The sequence below is a fragment of the Sturnira hondurensis genome, unplaced genomic scaffold (assembly GCF_014824575.4).
Source record: "Sturnira hondurensis isolate 20B ecotype Veracruz unplaced genomic scaffold, ASM1482457v3 Scaffold0022910, whole genome shotgun sequence".
NCBI classification, from domain to species: domain Eukaryota; kingdom Metazoa; phylum Chordata; class Mammalia; order Chiroptera; family Phyllostomidae; genus Sturnira; species Sturnira hondurensis.
Window position 1 is genome coordinate 5,733,265 of NW_028095541.1, and position 20,851 is coordinate 5,754,115.

Consider the following 20,851-nt stretch of genomic DNA (forward strand, 5'->3'; position numbering starts at 1 on the left):
CAGAAGACCAGTAGAACTTACTTGGTGGGTTTAAAGTCAGCAGGAGGTTTTTTTCTACCCCCCCTTTCCCCCCCAAGTGACACAATAAGACTTGGAATTGTGAAAGATCCAGAGAATGACCCAGAGAGGGAGCACAAAGTTCACCCCAACAATAGAGAAACTCAGACAAACTTCACTTTGCTATCCTATAGACCTTGTATTTTACTGTTTATTTGTATTATTATTTTTTCATTATTTTTACTTCTTTTATTTCATTAGCATTTTTAAAAATTTCTCTTCTTTCTTTTAGTCTTCTTCATTTTGTTTGTTTATTTAACTGAATAGTTCGACTGGTTTTCCTTGTTCTCTCTTTCATATTGTATTTTAATTTTCCTTATTTCACTTCACTCATGTTCCAATAACACACTACTCTTTGTCATGTACTTTCTATTCCTGTTATTCAGATCATATATTTCTTGTTCTATTATTGTTCTCCCAGTATTACTGTAAATAACTGTTGTTCCATACAATTGTAAGTAATATATACAGCACCCCTCTCTAGTCTTAGCCCATTTCACTATCTTCCTGAGCTTTACCTTCCTTTATTACTGTTGTGGTTAACTCTAGTCTCTCTCACACTACACCTACTTTCTATCCTTTACTCTCACTATATCTCATCATCTAACCTTGCACAAGTGCTCTGTTTTCTGGACTCAGCTCACAGTCCTTCTCCCCTCTAACAAAAGTCTTATCTCTCTTTTACCTTTTATAAAAAGTGACTAGCTGGGTAAAATACCACAGTTAACACTACACTTATCCAAAGGCTCTCCTATCTCTTCTCTACTTGTTGGAACTTTAAATTCCATAGACTACTATCCCACTGTATTAATCCACTTGCCTTCCCCCTTCCACTGATCACATAAAAGAGTAGTTGAGAGCTGTGAACACCAATATACCTGCTGGAGGAGAGAACCCACCAACAAAGGAACCACAAACAAGGAAAAATCCAAGTACAATAAGAGAGCCCACACAAACAGAAGAAAGGGCAACCCTAGAGCACCCAGACAAGGAGATCAAAGAGACTGCACCACTGAATCCCACAGAACCCCTACCACAGAAGTTCACTCTACAGAGACAACTAGCAAAGCGGAACAACAAGAAGCTTAGAAACAAACAAAAAGAGTCACCTAAAATGGAGAAACAAAAAAAGAAACTTCAATCAAAAGAAATGGAAGACTCCTACTAAAAGAGTTAAATGAAATGGAGGTAAGCAAACTATCAGATATAGAATTTAAAATAATGGTTATAAGGATGCTCAAGGAACTCACAGACAAGTACAAGGAACCGAGTGAGAACTACAACAATATGAAAAAGGAAATAGAAACTATAAACAAAAACCAGCAAGAAATGAAGAATACAATTTCTGAAATAAAAAACACAGCAGAAGGAATTACAAGCAGGCTGGGTGAGGCAGAGACTAAATTAGTGAGCTGGAAGACAAGGTAGAGCATCTGCATGAAAAAAGACTCAAAAACTATGAAGAGAACTTAAAGGAACTGTAAGTTCCTTTAAGGAACAACATGAAATGCAACAACATTCAAATCATAGCTATATAAGAAGGAGAAGAAAAGGAACAAGGGATAGAAACCCTGAATGAAAAAATAATGACAGAAAACTTTCCAAACCTGGAGAGAGGAAAAAACCATGCAAGCTCAGGAAGCACAGAGGGTCCCAAGCAACATCAACCTAAGGAGGCCTATTCCAAGACACATCATAATCAAAATGCCAAGTTTTACAAACAAGGAGAGAATCTTAAAAGCAGCAAGGGAGAAACAGGAAGTAACACACAAAGGGGCTCTGATAAGGCTACCAGCTGATTTCTCAACAGAAACACTAGAGCCGGAGAGGAATGGCAAAACATATTTCAAGGAATAAAAAGCAAAGGGCTGCAACCAAGACTACTCTAAACAGCAAGGGTCTCAATTAAAATGGAAGGCGAAATAAGGAGTTTCCCAGACAACAGAAGGCTGAAAGAATATACCTCCACCAAACCAACACTATAAGATATGCTAAGATATGCTAAAGGGACTGGTATAAAAAGAGGAAGAAAAAGAGTGTGAGAGAGAAGAACACAGGTAAAAGGGGGGGAATTAATAAATACCTGTCAGTAATAACCTTAATGAAATGGATTAAATGCTCCAATCAAAAGACATAGAATAGCTGAATGGATAAGAAAACATGATCCACACATATGCTGCCTACAAAAGACCCACCTAAAAAAAAGAGACCTACACAGACTGAAAATGAAGGGTTGGAAAAAAATGTTCCAAGCAAATGGACAGGGGAAAAAAAGGGGAGTAGCAATACTTACATTGGACAAAATAGACTTCAAAACAAAGGTCATAAAAAGAGATCCAGAAGGACACTTTATAACACTCAAGGGAAGAATCTATCAAGAAGACATAAACACTATAACCATATATGCACCCAACACAGGAACATCCAAATATGCAAGGAAAATCTTGGAGGACCTCATGAAAGACATAGACAGCAACATACTTATAGTAGGGGATTTTAACACCCCACTGTCAAAAATGGATAGATCTTCTAAACAAAACATCAACAAGGATACTGTGGCATTGAACAGTGTCCTAGATGCAATGGATTTAACTGATATATATATAGAGCCTTTCATCCCAAAAAAGCTAAATACACATTCTTTTCAAATGCACATGGAACATTTTCAAAGGTGGACCACATGACACCAAACAAGCCTCAACAAATTTAAAAAAACTGAAATCATATCAAGCATTTTCTCTGACCACAAGGGACTAAAACTAGAAACCGACCTCAAGCAAAAACCCCAAAACACTCAAACTCATGGAGACTGAATAGCATGCTATTAAACAATGAATGGGTCAAGAATGAGATCAAGGAAGAAATCAAAATGTTTCTAGAAACAAGTGAAAATGAACCCACAACAGTCTAAAGCTTAGGGGACACAGCAAAGGTAGTCTGGAGAGGAAAGTTCATAGCAATACAGCCCACATAAAAAAGGCAGAAACATTTCAAACAAACAACCTAAACCTACAACTACAAGAACTGGAGAAACAACAACAAACAAAGCCCAGAGCAAGTAGAAGGAAAGAAATAACCAAGATCAGAGCAGAATTAAATGACATAGAGACTAAAACAACAATCCAGAGGATCAATAAATCTAGGAGGTGGTTCTTTGAAAAGAAAAAACAAAATCAATAAGCCTTTGAGCAGACTCATCAAGGAAAAAAGAGAGAGGCCCAAATAAACAAAGTCAGAAATGAGAGAGATGAGATTACAACTGACACCACAGAAACACAAAGGATTGTAAGAAATTATTATGAAGAACTATATGCCAAGAAATTTGAAAACCAGGATGAAATGGACAACATTCTAGAAAAATATAATCTCCCAAAACTGAGTGAAGAAGAAGCAAAAAGCCTGAAAAGACCTATAACATCTGATGAAAACGAAGCAGTAATCAAAGAACTCCCACCACACAAAAGCCCTGGACCAAATGGTTTCACAGGAGAATTTTACAAAATATGTAAGGAAGAGCCAACTTCTATCCTTCCCAGACTATTCCAAAAAATCCAAGAAGAGGGCATGCTCCCAAAGTCTTTTTATGAAGTCGGCATCAACCCAATTCCAAAACCAGATAAAGACATAACAAAGAAAGAAAACCATTGGCCAATATCACTGATGAACATAGAGGCCAAAATCCTCAAAAAAATATTGGCAAACCGCATCCAGCAATACATTAAAAAGATCATACATCATGATCAAATGCCATTCATCACAGCAATTCAAGGATGATAAAACATTCACAAATTGATAAATGTAATACATCACATAAACAAAAGAAAACACTAAAATCACATGATCATATCAATAGATGCAGAAAAAAGCATTTGATAAGGTACAGTACCCATTTATGATAAAAGCACTCAGCAAAGTGGAAGTAGAGGGAGCTTCCTCAACATGATAAAGGCCATATATGAGAAACTTGCAGCCAGCATCATACTCAACAGGCAAAAACTAAATTTTCCCACTAAGATCATGAACAAGACAAGGATGTCCACTTTCACCACTTCTATTTAATATAGTATTGGAAATGCTACCCATGGTGATCAGACAAGAAAGAGAAATAAAACACATCTAAATTGGAAAGGAGGAAGCAAAACTGTCACAGTTTGTAGATGATATGATAATGTAGCCTATAGACTTCACCCAAAACTACTCTCAACATAATAAGGGAATTTGGCAAAACAACAGGGTTTAAAGTCAATAGTCAGAAATCAAAGGCATTTTTGTATACCACCAACAAAAGATCAGAATCAGAAATCAAGAAAAAAAATCCCATTTGCTATAGCAACAGGAAAAATAAAGTACCTAGGAATAAACCTTACCAAGGAGGTGAAAGACCTGTACTCAGAAAACTACACAACACTGAAGAAAGAAATTAAAGAAGACACAAATAAGTGGAAGCATATACTGTGTTCATGGATTGAAAGAATCAACATCATCAAAATGTCCATACTACCCAAAGCAATTTATAGATTCAAAGCAATCCCTATTAAATTACCAATGATATATTTGGTATCAATGGCACAGACACATAACAAACATTTCAAAAATTTATATGGTACCATAAATGACCCCGAATAGTGGCAGCAATTTTGAGAAAGAAAAACAAAGTAGGAAGGATCACAATACCTGATATCAAACTGTATTAAAAGGTCACTATGATCAAAAAAGTTTGGTACTGGCATAAGAACAGACACCAGAGCAATGGAACAGAATAGAGAGCACAAAAATAAACCCAAGTCTTTATGGTCAATTAATATTTGACAAAGGGGGAAGAAGAATAAAATAGAGTAAAAATTGCCTCTTCAACAAATGGTGTTCAAAGATCTGGACAGACATGCAAAAAAATGAAACTCGATCACCAACCTACACCTACACCCTCCAAAAATAAATCCAAGACGGATAAAAGACTTAAATATAAATTGTGACACCATAAAAGTCCTAGAGGAGAACATAGATATCTGTTCTCAAAATCTCAGATATTCCAGGCAGCAGTATTTTCACTGATATGTCCCCTAGAGCAAGAGACATAAAGGAAAGAATAAACAAATGGGATTTCATCAAAATAAAAAGCGTCTGGATATCTAAAGAAAACAGCATTAAAATCAAAAGAGAACCAACTATATGGGAAGACATATTTGCCAATGATACCTTGGACAAGGGTTTTTTATCTCCAAATATATAAAGAAGTCACATGACTCCACTCTGGGAAGACAAAAAACCCAATTTAAAAAAACGGGCAAAAGACTTGAACAGACACTTCTCATAAGAACGACATACAAAGGGACCAGAGATATGAAAAGATGCTCAGCATCACTAACCATCACAGAAATGCAAATGAAAGCCACAATGAGATACCACTTCATACCAATCAGAATGGCCATCAGAAACAATTCAACAAACAAGTGTTGGAGAGGATGTGGAGAAAAGGAACCCTAGTGCACTGTTGGGAATGCAGACTGGTGCAGCTGCTGTGGAAAACAGTATGGAAATTCCTCAGAAAACTAAAAATGGAACTGCCTTTTGATCCAGCAATTCCGCTGCTGGGATTATACCCTAAGAACCCTGAAACACCAATCCAAAAGAGCCTATGCACCCCAATGTTCATAGCAGCACAATTTACAACAGCCAAGTGCTGGAAGCACACTAAATGCTCATTGGTAAATGAATGGATCAAAATCCTATGGTACATTTACACAATGGAATACTACACAGCAGAAAGAAAGAAGGAGTTCCTACCCTTCATGACAGCATGGATAGATCTAGAGAGCATTATGCTAAGTGAAACAAGTCAGGCAGTGAAAGAGAAATACCATATGATCTCGCCTATAAGTGGAATCTAAGCAACAAAACAAACAAGCAAGCAAAATACAACCAGAGACATTGAAATAAAAAACAATCTGGTAGTAATCAGAGAGAAGGAGGGAGAGTAATAATAGGGTATAATGGGATGGGGCGTCAACAAGGAACATGTATGAAGGACACATGGACAAAGCCAAAGTGCATGGGTTCGAGGGTGCCAGGTGGAGATGGGTGGGGCAGCAGGAGTGTGGGAGGGTGAGATGGAGACAAATGTACTGGTACAACAACAACAAAATTTTTTAAATAAGAGAAGACCCAAATAAATAAAACCAGATATAAAAGAGAAATAACAATTGATATCACAGAAATACAAAGGATTATAAGAAAATACTATGAACAAGTATACACCAACAAACTGTACAACCTAGACAAAGTGGATAAATTACTAGAAATATACAATCTTCCAAAATGGAATCAAGAAGAACAGAATCAGAGATTCTAATAGATTGCAACTAGTAATATTGAAGTAGTAGTTAAAAACCTCCCAACAAAAACTCCTGGACCAGGTGGCTTCACAGGTGCATTTTACCAATTGTTCAAAGAAGAACTAACACCTCTCTTTCTCTAATTATTCCAAATAATTCAAGAGGAGGGAAAACCTCCAAGCTTTTTTAACAAGACCAGCACTATCCTAAATACAAGACCAGATGAAGACACTACAAATAAAGAAAATTACAAGCTAATATCTCTGATGAACATAGATGCTAAAATTCTAAGGAAAATATCAGCAAACCAGATCCAGTAATACAGTAAAAAAGATCATACACCATGACCAAGTGGGCTTTTTGCTGAGGATGCAAGATTGGTACAATATTTGCAAATCTGTAAATGTGATGCATTTATAAACAAAGTGAAGGATAAAAAAATCACATGATCAAATAAATAGATACAGAAAAAGCACTTGATAAAATCCAGCACCCATTTATGATAAAAACTCTCCACAATGTAGGAATAAAGGGAACATACTTCAAAATAATAAAGGCCATGTATGATAAACCTACAGTCAACATGATACTCAATGGGCAAAAAATACAAGCTTTTCCCTTAAGATCAGGAACAAGACAGGAATGTCAGCTTTCACCAGTCTTATTCAACATAGTACTGGAAGTCCTAGCCACAGAAATTAGACAAGAAGAAAAATAAAAGCCATCCAAATTGGAGAGGAGGACATAAAACTCTCCTTACTTGCGTATGATATGATATTATACATAGAAAAATATAAAGACTCCACCAAAAACTACTAGCTCTAATAAATGAATTTGGCAAAATAGCAGAACACAATATTAATATTCAGAAAGCAGTTGTGTTTTTATAAACTAATAAAAATTATTAGAAAGAGAAGATAACATAAAAATCTTATTTACCATCACAATGACAATAAATAAGGTACCTAGGATAAATTTAAACAAGGAGATAAAAGACCTGTACTTTGAAAATTATAGGACATTAAGAAAAGAAATCAAAGAAGATACAAATAAATGGAAGCAATTACCATGTTCATGAATTGGAAGAATTAACATCATTCAAATGTCCATACTACCCAAAACAATTTGTAGATTCAATGCAATTCCTGTTAAAACAGCAATGGCATATTTCACAGATTTAGAACAGATACTACAAGAATGTATATGGAGCCAAAAAGATCCCAAATAGCGATAGCTATTTTGAGAAAAAAAGAACAAAGTAGAAAGGATCACATATCTGATATCAAACTGTACTACAAGGCCACTGTAATCAACACAGTCTAGTACTGGCATAAGAGCAGGCATATATATCAATGGAACAAAATGGAGAACCCAGAAATATATGCAAGCCTTCACAGTCAAAGGAGGCAAGAGCATACAATGGAGTAAAAGAAGTCTCTTTGATAAATGATTTTGGTAAAATTGAATAGACACATGCAAAAAAATTAAACTAGACCACCAACTTATACCACACACAAGAATAAACTTAAAATGGGTAAAAGATTTAAATATAAGTTACAAAACCTTAAAAATCCTAGAAGAAAACAGGCTGTAACATCTCAGACATTTCTCCTAAGAATACTTTTTTTCTGGTATATCTCCTAAAGCAAGGGAAACAAAAGAAAATATAAACAAATGGGACTACATCAAAGTAAAAAGCTTTTGCACAGCAAAAAAAACTATCAACAAAATTAAAAGGGAACCCACTCTATGGGAAAACATATTTGCCAATGATACATCTGATAAGGAGTTAATTTCCAAAATATATAAAAAACTTCTACAACCCAACATCAGGAAGACAAACAATCCAATTAAAAAATGGGCAAAGGACCTGAACAGGCACTTCTTCAAAGGAAACATACAAATGGCCAATAGACTTATGAAAAAATGCTCAACATCACTAGTTATCAGAGAATGCAAATTCAAACCACAATTAGATATCACCTCACACCTGCCAGATTGGGTAACATTAATTATCCAACAAACAACAAATGCTGGCGAGGATGTGAAGAAAAGAGAACTCTAGTGCACTGTTGGTAGGAATGCAGACTGGTGCAGCTTCTATGAAAAACAATTTAGAGTTTCCTCGAGAAATTTAAAATAGAACTGCCTTTTGATAGAGCAATCCCACTTCTGGGAATATATCCTAAGAATCTCAAAACAATAATTTGAAAGAATATATGCACCCATATGTTCATTGCGGCATTATCTACACTAGCCAAAATCTGGAAACAGTGCACGTGCCCATCACTAGAAGAATGGATAAAAACTTGTGGTACATTTACACAATGGAATCCTACACAGCAGAAAGAAAGAACTCCTACCTTTTGCAACAGCATGGATGGAACTGGGGAGAATTATGTTAAGTAAAATAAGCCAGGCGGTGAAAGACAAATACCATTTGATCTCACCTATAAGAGGAACCTAATAAACAAAACAAACAAAATAGAACCAAAGGCATAGAAACAAGGAACAGACTGACAGCTACCAGAAAGAAGAGGGCATGGGGGAAGAGGGAAGAGGATCTAGTCAGGGAACAGGAGTAAAGGACTCATGGACATGGACAACAGGGTAGGGATTGCTTGTGGGAGGAGAGATGGGCAGGGCAGGAGAGAGCAATGGGGGAAATTGAGACAATAGTAATAGAACAACAGTAAAAAATAAAAACAAATAAAAATGGTTAAGATGGTAAATTTTATGTTATGTGGTTTTTACCCCAATAAAAATTAATTTACTTACTGGAGGTCTTCTGCCATGACTGGTTCTCACAGCTTGCTGAAAAGCTGTGTCATTTTCCAATTCCTAAAATGAAAAGGAAACTTAATATTCAACATGAAGTGAGAATTTTTTTTAATGTTGAAACTTTTTTGCTTGGTATTCATGATCCTCTATAATTCATCCTCCCCCAACTGTTGATATCCAGTTAGGGGGCTCACAGACTCTTGTCTTCAAATCTCCCTCCTCCACACTGTCCAAAATATTAAGGCTCCTTTCTCCACTAGGAAGAGGAGTACTGATAATGTTCAATTGTAAAGCACTTTATCGGCCACTGTTTAAATGGTTGGCATCATCACGCCTGGTTAAAGATCAAGTACACAAGGATGCAGCTTTTTTCCCCTCTTCAAGTAGCTTGAGCAGTAAGTACAGAGAACCATATCTCTTTCTCTTCCTCTCTCCCTCTCCTCTTCTTCCACACATGGGACCATGACTTAGGTTAGCCCTACCTGAGAAAGACTTGGGACAGAAAAGGAAATATTTTCTATAAGCAATGGGGCAAACACTTCCTCTTTTTCCCTTTTCTTATGCCAAACTGAATAGCTTGCTGATTCCTGACCTGTACTCATATCCTTCAGCAAATTTGAGAAAAGGAACATCTGTCATGGGAAAAATACAAATGTTCCTGGGTTTCCTGGACAAAATGCCATTTTTAGATTCTCAAAAGGACTAAGCCTTGCCAACTAACAATCTTCTAACCAGCCTTTACTTCCTACTCCTTCACCAACACACATTCTGGTTCTAACACTTCATACATAGGTACAAGCAATTCTCATATGAGCCTTTGATTTATTTCAATTGATAGTAGTCCCCCCTTTTCTGTTTTTTTTTTTGTTCTACTGTTTCAGTTACCCGAGCTCAACTGTGACCCAAACACATAAATCATTCCTTTGTCCACCCCGAATACACTCCTGCCAGAGTCGTTTAGGGGCTAACTTATCTGATTGGTTATCAGATTGCTGTGGCACGTAAGTGTTGGTGTTCAAGTAACACTTATTTTACTTATTAAATAATGTCTCATTCATCTCTCTTCACATCATCATGAAGGCATTTTATCATCTCACATCATCACAAGAAGGGTGAGTACAGTGCAACGATGCATTTTGAGAAAGACTGCATCTGAGGCAGGAAAGTTAGAATAAGGAAGAGACACCTCAAGCCCTCTACCCCTCCCGTTTTCCATCCTGGCTGGAACGTTGCAACTCTTGTAGACAACCTGTCTACCCTTCCTTTGCCCTGCCAATTTCCTGTGGTGAAGACAAACAAAAATGGTCTCACCCAGTCAGTAGCTGTATCGACAAACAAGTGACCAACAGGATCATTAATATAATAAATTTACATGTAGTTTTCAAACTACTCTGACCTCACATCACCATGACAATTCTGGGAGAACCAAAAAAGAAATCACTAATCAGAGAGGAGGGATGGGGACAAGTCACATCAGCAGTCACCCCACCAGTATCAGAAGCCTACAACTGGCCCTGGCAGGTTAGCTCAGTCATTTAGAGCACTGTCCAAAAACGCCAACGTTGAGGGGTTCAGCCTCCAGTCAGGGCACATACAGGAATCAACCAATAAAGGCATTACTGAGAAGAACAACAAATCAGTGTTTTTTCCTCTCTCTCTCAAAAATCAATTTTAAAAAAAGAAGCTGAACACTACCCTATCTCCCCTTCTCCTATGTTTAATAAAACCCTTCAACCCATACTTCAGTGGAGTGTCTCACTCCCAGAGTTCACCAGCACTCCCTTCTCAAATGCGTACGTACTTTTGCCTTAGTAAATGTATTGTGCTTTGCTGAATCTTTCTGTCTCACCCTCAAATTCTTTCTTGTGCAGTGACAAGGACCTGGATCCTGCTGTCGGGCTGAGGTCTCCCTTGGCCTCCATGGTGTCCTCCAGCATGAGCTTGGTAAGTCAGCCAGGATGTCTCTACTTTTCACAGCATTGTCCTGTGAGACTTGCAACCAGGAGAACAGTGAGCTGCTGCAGCTTGTTCTCAGCTCACCGGCTGACCCTGACTCTAGGAACCCTCCCTCCTCTTGTTTCTTTCCTTCTCTCCTAAGTCTCTCTTTCTCTTTTTCTCACTCTTTCTTAAGTCCCCCCTCCTACACAACTGACAGCCTCAGACCCACACCCCAAAGGAGTAAGTTTTCTGCCCTCAGTTACTCATAAGACTTGCCTCATTTCACCTCTGCCCTTCATAAACACCCCTTTTTCTCAGATTCTTCTCTTTTTCTGGGAACCAGACGTCCATAACATGATCCATCATTTAGCTTCCCGACTGAACACAGCCACAAAACACCACATTTGTGATCTTATAAACCAGACATGGGATTGACAATGCTTATACCACTCCTTTACTGCTATCTAGACATTTGTCCTAGTTTTCAGTCATCTCATTTCCTGCTACTCTACAGATGTTTGCATCCTCTTTCCTTATGTGCCTCAGTTTTATTTGATCCAAATGCAAATTGGACCTCTTCCAGACTATCCTATGGTCACATGGCCAGTGTAGCCTCCCCTGGACTAACCTCTAAATGCCCTGGCTTCCCAGGGTGTTTTTTCCTTTCTTGCTGACCACTGCTCTAATCACCAGCATCGGTCTTTTAACTGGAACAATGCTTCCTCACGAGGCTAACACCATGGCATCCCAGGCCTTAACTGGCCCTGCCTTTATTGAGCCAAAAAGAAGGGGTGGCAGCTGGGATGTCACAGACCAGCTCCCCCTGAGGGCCTCCTTTTCCCCTAGAAGCCTCCCTGTACTTGGACAAGTTAACAAATCCCCACCAGGTGGAGGGCTTGGGCCAATGATAGTAGGGACCACACTGGCCACCCCTTGGATACCCCGGACCGGCTGGCCAGACTTATAAGTGCAGAGGATACCCTGTACCCTCAGGTTCAGACCCTCTTAGCTCACTCTAAATGAGTAGGTGGATTCTCAGTCCACCCCATAGTGGGAGGACAGGTTGGGATGCCTAACCTGCACTAGCATTCCCCTTTTCTTTCTCTAGGAATTATGGGAAATTCCTTGTCCACTTCTAAGGACTCACCACTAGGCTGCATTCTAGGCCACTGGATGGGCTTCAAATTAGATGGTTTGAAACAAACAAACAAAAACCAACTCATTTTCTTCTGCAATACAGCATGGTCCAGACATAAATTAGGGAAAAGGGAAACACGGCCTGAAAATGGGACCTTAAATTACAATACTATTCTTCAATTAGATCTCTTTGCAAATGCCAGGAAAACCCCTTACATACAGGCCTCCATGGCCCCATACCAAGACCCTGGGAAAAGAGGCCCATGTAGGATCTGTTATGCCCATTCCCCCTTTTCTAGTCCTCCCCAGGGGAATACAGACATCCTAGATGACCCCTTCCCGTCGGCATTCCCATCATGTCCATGAGATAATGCAAAGGAACATGAAGGTCAGAGACTGGCCCCTCCTTGTCCCAAGGTTCCCCTGGGATACCCTCTATGTCACCTTCCACCCTGCCTATAAGTCCCCCTACTATGCCTCCTCTTTATGTACCACAACTAACGGGAGTCCAGCCCTACAGGACACACCAGGAGTGGCACTCTTATCACCCAGGCCCCACAAAGTTATATCCTCTCAGAGAAGTTGCACAGAGATGTGGGAATCATTAGGGTTCATGTCCCATTTAGCATGACCAACCTCACCCAATGTAAAAGAAACCTGGGCCAGTTCTCTGAAGACCAGAGTTGGCCTGCAGATGAATTTCAAATTTCGACAATGTCTTTTGACCTGGCATGGAGGGACACTCATATTCTCCTGGAAGGACGATCATACTGTCCTGTCTATCTGCTATACTCCTGAGGAGAAACAGGATCTGGTTAGCACCCCAGGGACATGCCGATGGAATGGCGGCAGCCCAGCTGGATAGACACTCAGTGGGGACAACTCCAGTCCCAGCCCAAAATCCAGCCTGGAACTACCAGGTAGGGCAGGCAGACCTTGCTATAAGAGACTGTATGATACACTGCCTTTTAAGTGGCATGAAAAAATGTGTTGGCAAGCCTGTAAATTATGAAAAGGTGAAAGAGGTAACTCAAGAAAAGGAAGAGAACCCTGCTCTATTTCAGGGCAGACTGATTGAGGCCTTTAGAAAGTATACCCACTTTACACCAGTCAGAATGGCTATCATAAACAAAGAAACAAACATCAAGTGCTGGAGAGGTTGTGGGGAAAAGGGGACCCTAGTTCACTGTTGGTGGGATTGCAGACTGGTACAACCACTGTGGAAAACAGTATGGAATTTTCTAAGAAAACTAAAAATGGACCTGCCTTTTGACCCAGCAATTCCACTATTAGGAGTATATCCTAAGAACCCTGAAACACCAATCCAAAAGAACCTATGCACCCCGCTGTTCATAGCTGTACAATTTACAATAGCCAAGAGTTGGAAGCAACCTAGATGCCCATCGGTCAATGACTGGATCAAAACACTATGGTACATTTACACAATGGAATTCTATGCTGCAGAAAGGAAGAAGGAACTACTGCCCTTTGCAACATCATGGATGGAAATGGAAAGCATTATGCTGAGCGAAATTAGCCAGGCAGTGAAAGACAAATACCATATGATATCACCGTTAACAGGAATCTAAACAACAAACAACCAAGCAAAATATAACCAATGACACTCAAATACAGAACAGGCTGACGGGGTCCAGAGGGGAGAGGGGAGAGAATCATAGGGGAAAAGGGGATGGACTCACATGAACAAGTATAAAGGACACATGGACAATAACTAAGGTGGGGGTGCAGAAATGGGAGGGAGGTGGGAAGCACTGGGGGGGCAGGGCTGGGAATGTAAGACAGAAAACTGTACTTGAACAAGAATTAAATTTAAAAAAATCAGGTGGAAAAAAAAGAAAGTATACCAACATAAACTCTCCACCTCGAGGGACAAGCTTTACTCAGTCAATGGTTTGAGTCAGTCTGCCACAGATGTTAGTGAAAGTTACAAAAACTTCAATTTGGCCCTCTGTCTCCAATGGCTCAGGTACTGGAAACTGCCTTCATGGTTTACAACAACCATGACCAGACAGACAGAGAGGAAAGGGCTCAGTGTGAGACCAGACAGGCCAAGCAGCAGGCTCAATTGGTAGCAGTTGCTGTTGCTGGTCCTTGCAGCCTCAAGGTCACCTAAGGGGAACACTGAGGTGCCCAAATAGGTCACTCCCTGAATTCCCAAGAGGGCTTGCTATAAGCACAGTGAGCCAGGTCATTATAATAGACAATGTCCCTAAAAGCCACGGCCCTGGTGTCCCTCCCCAGGAAAGAACCCATGGGCTTTGCCCTCTTTGTGACTGGCCAGGCCATTGGAAACGGGATTGTCCCCAGCTCCGAAGGGAAAGGGGACTCTTGAACACATAATGTTCTTATCTGAGGAAGACTGAAGGGGCCCAGGGTTCTCAGTGGCTCCTCATGAAAGCCATCCCATGACTACAGAAGAATCCTGGGTGACTTTTAATATAGCAGGTAAAAAAATTACTTTTTTAATTGACATGGGAGCTACCTACTCAGTCTTAATGGAACATTGGGACCCTTAATATCCAAGTCTTGCACCATTATGGGGTTAAGTAGGTAGCCGAAAAGAAAAGTATTTTACTCTGCCTCTCAGCTGCCGCCTTCAATATTGTTTAGTTTCTCAACAATTCCTGGTAATGCCAGAATGTCCTTTCCCCTTAATGAGAAGGGATTTAATGATGACTCTAGGTACTAATATCTAATTTTTCAGTTTAACCCAGAGGGATGGCAACTCCACATTTTCTTGGTTTCGAACTAAGACTCAGTCCACCCTCAGTCAGACTCCATCCCAGACCATATACAGTCTGCTGTTAAGCCAATAGTAAGGGTCTACCTGGGAGAACCACCAGGCACCCCTGTATAAATTAAACTAAAAAAAATGCCCCAATGCCCCTGTAAACAGCAGTACCCTCTGAAACCAGAGGCCCATAGGGTACTAAAACCCCTCATTGACAAGTTCCTTCAGCGTGGACTCATAGTTCCTTGTCAATCCCCTTACAACACTCCTATACTGCCTGTAAAAACAAAGCAAAACTAACTGGTGAGTAGTATATGGTTCAGGACTTACAAGGTATTAATGAGACTGTGATTCCCATTTATCCCATTGTACCCAAACCATATACTCTCTTATCCCAAGTTCCCCATCAGGCCAAATCTCAAGGATGCATCCCACTTCATCCACATAGTCAGTCTCTTTGCTTTTGAATGCACAGACCCTGACATCCAGGTAGTAGCCCAATATAATGGGATCATTGCTCCTCAAGGGTTCCAGGATAGTCCTTATACTTTTAGACAAGTGCTTGGAAAGTCTCTGGTAACTGGAGCTACTACATGGGGCCAGAACTCAATGTTGATGACGTTCTGACCTGTACCCCCCACCAGATAGGACTCCGACTACAACACTGTCTTAATTCTTAATTTCCTGGGGGAAAGGGGTACTGAGTGTCTCCCAATAAGGCCCAGCTTTTCCCCTCAATGGTCAAGTATTTAGGCTACCACCTAACTCAGGGAATCTTGCAGTCTCACTGTAGAATGAAAAAAAAAAAACTATTCTAAATCTTATAGCCCCCAGACAAACAATTAAGAACCTTTTTAGGAATGGTGGGTTTCTGCCAAATCTGGATCCCTGCATTTGGGCTGATAGCTAAGTGCCCTTATAAGGCAATCAAAGGACTTGATTCTGAGCCTTTAGAATAAAACCAGGGCTTAAACTGAGGCTTCAAGGTCCTCAAATCAGGCCTAACTGAGGCCCCACCCTTGGGCCTCCCTGGCCTAGAAAAGCTGTTTACTCTGTATGTAGAAGAAAACCAAAGGATTGCCTTAGAAGTCCTAACCCCAAAGCTAGGCAACATCCCTAAGCCAGTGGTTTACTTCTCAAAACAGTCAGACTCTGGGCAACTGGATGGCAAGGCTGACTACATACAGTAGCGGTAACTGACCTGTTAACTGAAGAAGCTACTAAGCTGAGCCTAGGAGAACCTTTAGAAGTCCAAATTCCACATCAGGTTCAAACTGTCCTTGAGGCAAAGGGAAACCATTGACTAAAGGGAAGAAGACTTACTAAATACCAGGCCCTTCTCTTAGATTCCCTTGAGCTCACTCTAAAAATACGCCAAAACCTAAACCCAGCTACATTAAACTCCTGAAGTGGGCCCTGAGAACCAGGACATCTTGGGTTACTGTGTTGAATCTATTGAACAGGCATTCTCCAGCAGACCTGACTTAAAGAACTTAGCCCTTGACAACCCAGATGTACAATGGTTCACCGACAGAAGCACTCCTGTTGGCCAGGGAAGGAGGAGGGCAGGCTATGCAATCCTGAGTCTCCAGGAGACCACAAACGTCAAGTCTCTCCCCTCAAGGACTTCAGCCTAAAATGCTGAACTCAGCTTTGACCCAAGCTCTTGAACTAGGAAAAGACAAAAGAGTCAACATTTACACAAATAAATACGTCTTCCTTGTTTTGCATGCTCATGCTGCCATCTGGAAAGAGAGAAGACTATTAATAGCAAAAACTCTCCTATTACACATGGCCCAGAAATTTTAAGGCTACTAGAGGGGATGGTGAAGGCTGGCGTCATAGCCAAGGTTGAACGCTTAACAAAGCTGCATTTGACTGCATCTGCAAGGTAGATCAAGTCAGCAGCTAAAGACAGCCGGAACCTGAAGGGGTTGAATAGGAGATAGATAACCCGAGCTTTAGCTGAATGTGACTGTAACTTTTGCAGAAGACATATGTATCAGTTAGATAGCCTGGGAATGGAACAATCTGTGCCTGCAGCATCTCCCTATTTGCAAAACGTCCTTGAGCTCTATCTCCCAACCCCTTTGTAATAAATGCAGAGACCATGTTCAGGGCTGCTCATTGTCTCTCCATCAGAGGACAATGTCCCAGCTGGACCCCGCTTTTCTTTAAACTGTCTGTGTTTTGTTTTTCTCAGTCTCCCATTGCCCCCACTCAGGGACCTCCACTCCACATGGGTCGTGGCACAACTCCCTTTGCCAATAGGCTGCAAAGGAGGCTGTCAGGTCAGATACCTCTATTATGGCCCTAATTCCATATACTCTTCTGCCCATCAAACCAAGTTATGCCCCTGATGAAAACACCTGGGCAAAATGGTGAGGTTTTTCTCTAAAAAATGAAGATGGTGGATGACAGATCGGAGACTGCTGCTCCCAATGAAGGATCAGTGGAAAATTATAAAATCTTTTAATGACTCTCCATTTAGATGGAGATGCCACTCTTCTTTAGTATCAAAGATCTTCACTGGGAGGGGCCCATTTTGAGCCATAGAAGGAGTCACTCACGCCTCTGTTCAGTTCATGAGCTAGGGGGAGAAATAAAGACCCCAACCCTGTTCCCAGGAGAAGGTGGGCAAATAGATTTCACACAAATGCCCCCTGCCCCCAGGGTGTCTGCCATCTCCTGGTATTCACAGACTGGTGATCATTTACCATATGGGTAGGGGTCTTCCCTATCCAGACTGAAATGGCAGCTGAGGTAACCAAAGCTCTCCTTAAGGATATCATTCCAAGGTTTGGACTGCCTTGAAGCCTCCAAAGTGACAATAACTCTTCTTTTGTGGCCAAAATTAACCAACAAACATCCCAAGACCTGGACACTAACTACCATTTACATAGTTTACGGGGGCCTCAGTCTTCAGTGCAGGTAGAAAAGACTAACCATACCTTAAAGGAAATCTTAGCTAAATTATGGCAGGGGACCTGGAAGACATAGCTCTGGTTTCTGCCCATAGCTCTCCTAAGGTGCAGAGGGGCAAATCAGACTTAGAATTAAGCCCTCTGAGATGTTACACAGGAGGCCCTTTTTAACCTCTGACATATATTTTGACCCAGAGGTTCAGGAGCAACTTAAGTATATCATCAAGCTAGGACAGGTACAACAGGCTCTCCAAAACTGTATCAATAATAACCTTCTGTCCCTGGGCACATCCTCTCACAGGCCCAGTGTATCTCCCAGGGACTGGGTCCTCCTCAAGACTTAGAAGGAAGGTTTCCCAGAGAACCAATTAACTCCAAAATGGAAAGAACCCTACCAAGTCTTGCTTGCCACCCCACGGCAGTCAAGCTACCAGGTATACAATCCTGGACAAACTTTTCTAGAATAAAGCCTGTTTCTGCAGAGCCTTTGCAGGAACACCAGGACAGCTGTGCCTGTGAACCCCTGGAGGACTTAAAGTTACTCTTTAAAAAACTACCCAAAGAAGACTCCTTGAACTATAAGTAAATGACCCAACTACCTGGCCGCTGAGATTTTAGGTCTTCTTCTTTGCTTAGGGTTTCCTGTAGCCCTCATTCTTCTCCTCACTTGTACACTGCCAAGCATCCCATTTAAACAATCTCCCTCGCTCTTAAAATGGCCTACTAACCTTACTTGGTTTATTTCCCCCATTACCTACAGGAATTGGAGACAGAACTCTCCTGCCAACCTTTCAAATATCATCGCTTTAGGAAACTATCTTTCTCTTTCCGATCTGCCATCCCCACCCTCGGGTCAGCACAGTAAGCCCTAAGTGTATGCCGTAATGACAAGACCAGATGCTATTCTCCTTTCCAGTCCCCCAGAGCACTCTGGAAAGCCTCACTCTGGGAAGGTTCATTTCAGTACCACAAAGACGCCCTTTGGCTGTGTTCGCCTCATTCTACCCTGCTATCAAACCCAGAGAAAATGGCCATACACTTTAACTTGTTCTTTCCTCAATGTTATTTGCATCCCCTAGGATACACACACTAAACCTACAGCAAACTAAGCTTTTACTAGGGATTTCATTGTCCCTGCTATCTTTCCCAAGACCTTTGACACCTCACAATCCTGTCGTCCTAACTTTACCCACTGCCGCCCTGCCTCCCACAAAGTTTTTGATAGAAAGGAAAACAACCTCCTTCTGGAAGATTCACTTAGAGGGAATTTGAACCCCCTGATTGGAAACTAATTCATCACACTCTTCAAGCTTGGAAGGCTCCTAGGGGCCCCAGAGATGTCAAATGAACAGGAAGGCCACTTTTGCCACCCCTTGCATAGGGTCACAACCTCACTACCTGACTAAACCACACATAACCTAGGAGAGTTTGTGCACTTCCAGGGTATGTCCCTCTTTGCAGACACTTTAAATACCAACTCCCCAGTGATAGATGGTCACAAGGAACTTTTACCTCTTTGCTCTGGGCCTTGGCTAACTCCTGCATACACAATGCCCAATTCAAGGGACAATGCACTCTTGGTCTCTTAGGGCCAACAGGAGTAGGAATAACCTCCCCAACAAAAGCCAAAAGAGCCATTAGCCTAATCTTAGGAGGTGTTAGGAGCAGCAATTGGTATAGCTACCCCTTGGATAGAGTTCACCTAAGACAACCTTACACAATCTACCCCATGCCTTACAACACAGGGGGGGCACTATAGGGAATTCGGGAATCCCCAAAATCTCTAGTTAATGGAGTTCTAGACAATAGACTTGCCCTAGACTACCTCCTAGCCAAGCAGGGAGGCATCTGTGTAGTCATTAACAAAATCTGCTGCACATCCTCAAACGAGTCAGGTCAAATTAAATGTAATATCCAAGAAATCTACATACAGGCATCCTGGCCCCCACATATAACCTAGAAACGGATCTCAAAGTCTCCTGGAACACGATGAAAAAGGCTCTCCCTTCTTTCACCTGGGTGCATCCACTCCTTGGTTCATTAATAACTATTCTCCCATTTTTATTAATTGGTCCAAGCTTTTTAATTTTCTTGTTATATTTATATCTTCTAGAGTACAACAGTTTCATGTAAAGATGATTCTCCAAGAATTCTAGCCCAAACCTATCCAGGAGATACAGAGCTCAGGGCCTTAGATAAGGCAGGAAGAGATTTTCAATCCCAGGCTAGGGAGGGTCTATGCCCAGTCTCAGCCTGTAGCAACGAAAGAAGACTGACCACCAGCCATTCATCTTCCTGTATGATTATGGGACTGAAATCTCTCAGGGGGAATTTATGAGTCAGGAAATTTAGATAGGGGAGAAGGGCCTCAAGGTCTATCCCTCTCAATTTGTGGCTAGAACACTGCTGACTCAACTTTTGGTGACAACCTGTTCCCAGTTTTCCCCTCCAAATTTCCTGTAGTTAAAATAAAAACCATTCTTTTTTTAAAAAGATTTTTAATTTTATTTATTTTTAGACAGAGTGAAAGGGAAGGAGAAAGAGAGGGAGAGAAACATCAATGTGTGGTTGCCTCTTGTGTGCCCCCTACTGGGGACCTAGCACACAACCTGGGAATCAAACCAGCAACCTTTTAGTTTGCACCCTACGCTCAATCCACTCAGCTATACCAGCCAGGGCAAAAACCATTCTTTTTTTTTTCTTTTTTAAAATATTTTTTATTTATTTATCTTTTTTTTTAGAGGGGAAGGGAAGGGGAGAGGAAAGAAACATCAATGTATGGTTGCTTCTCGTGCATCCCCTGCAGGGAACTGGCCCCTGCCGGAAACTGGCCTGCAACCCAAGCATGTACCCTGACTGGGAATTGAACCACGATCATCTGGTTCGCAGGCCCGCGCTCAATCCACTGAGCTACACCAGCCAGGGCCAAA

General features: G+C 41.0%; 1 protein-coding gene across 8 annotated transcripts in view; it reads right to left on the reverse strand.

The window, feature by feature from the left end:
* Nucleotides 1-20,851, reverse strand: part of IFT88 (intraflagellar transport 88) — a 224,533-nt gene that overhangs the window by 167,076 nt on the left and 36,606 nt on the right. For all 8 annotated transcript variants that reach the window (XM_037037259.1, XM_037037260.1, XM_037037264.1 and 5 more), the window contains one exon: nt 9,168-9,230. In XM_037037259.1, the coding sequence (XP_036893154.1) occupies nt 9,168-9,230 (63 nt within the window). The remainder of the gene's footprint in view (nt 1-9,167; nt 9,231-20,851) is intronic.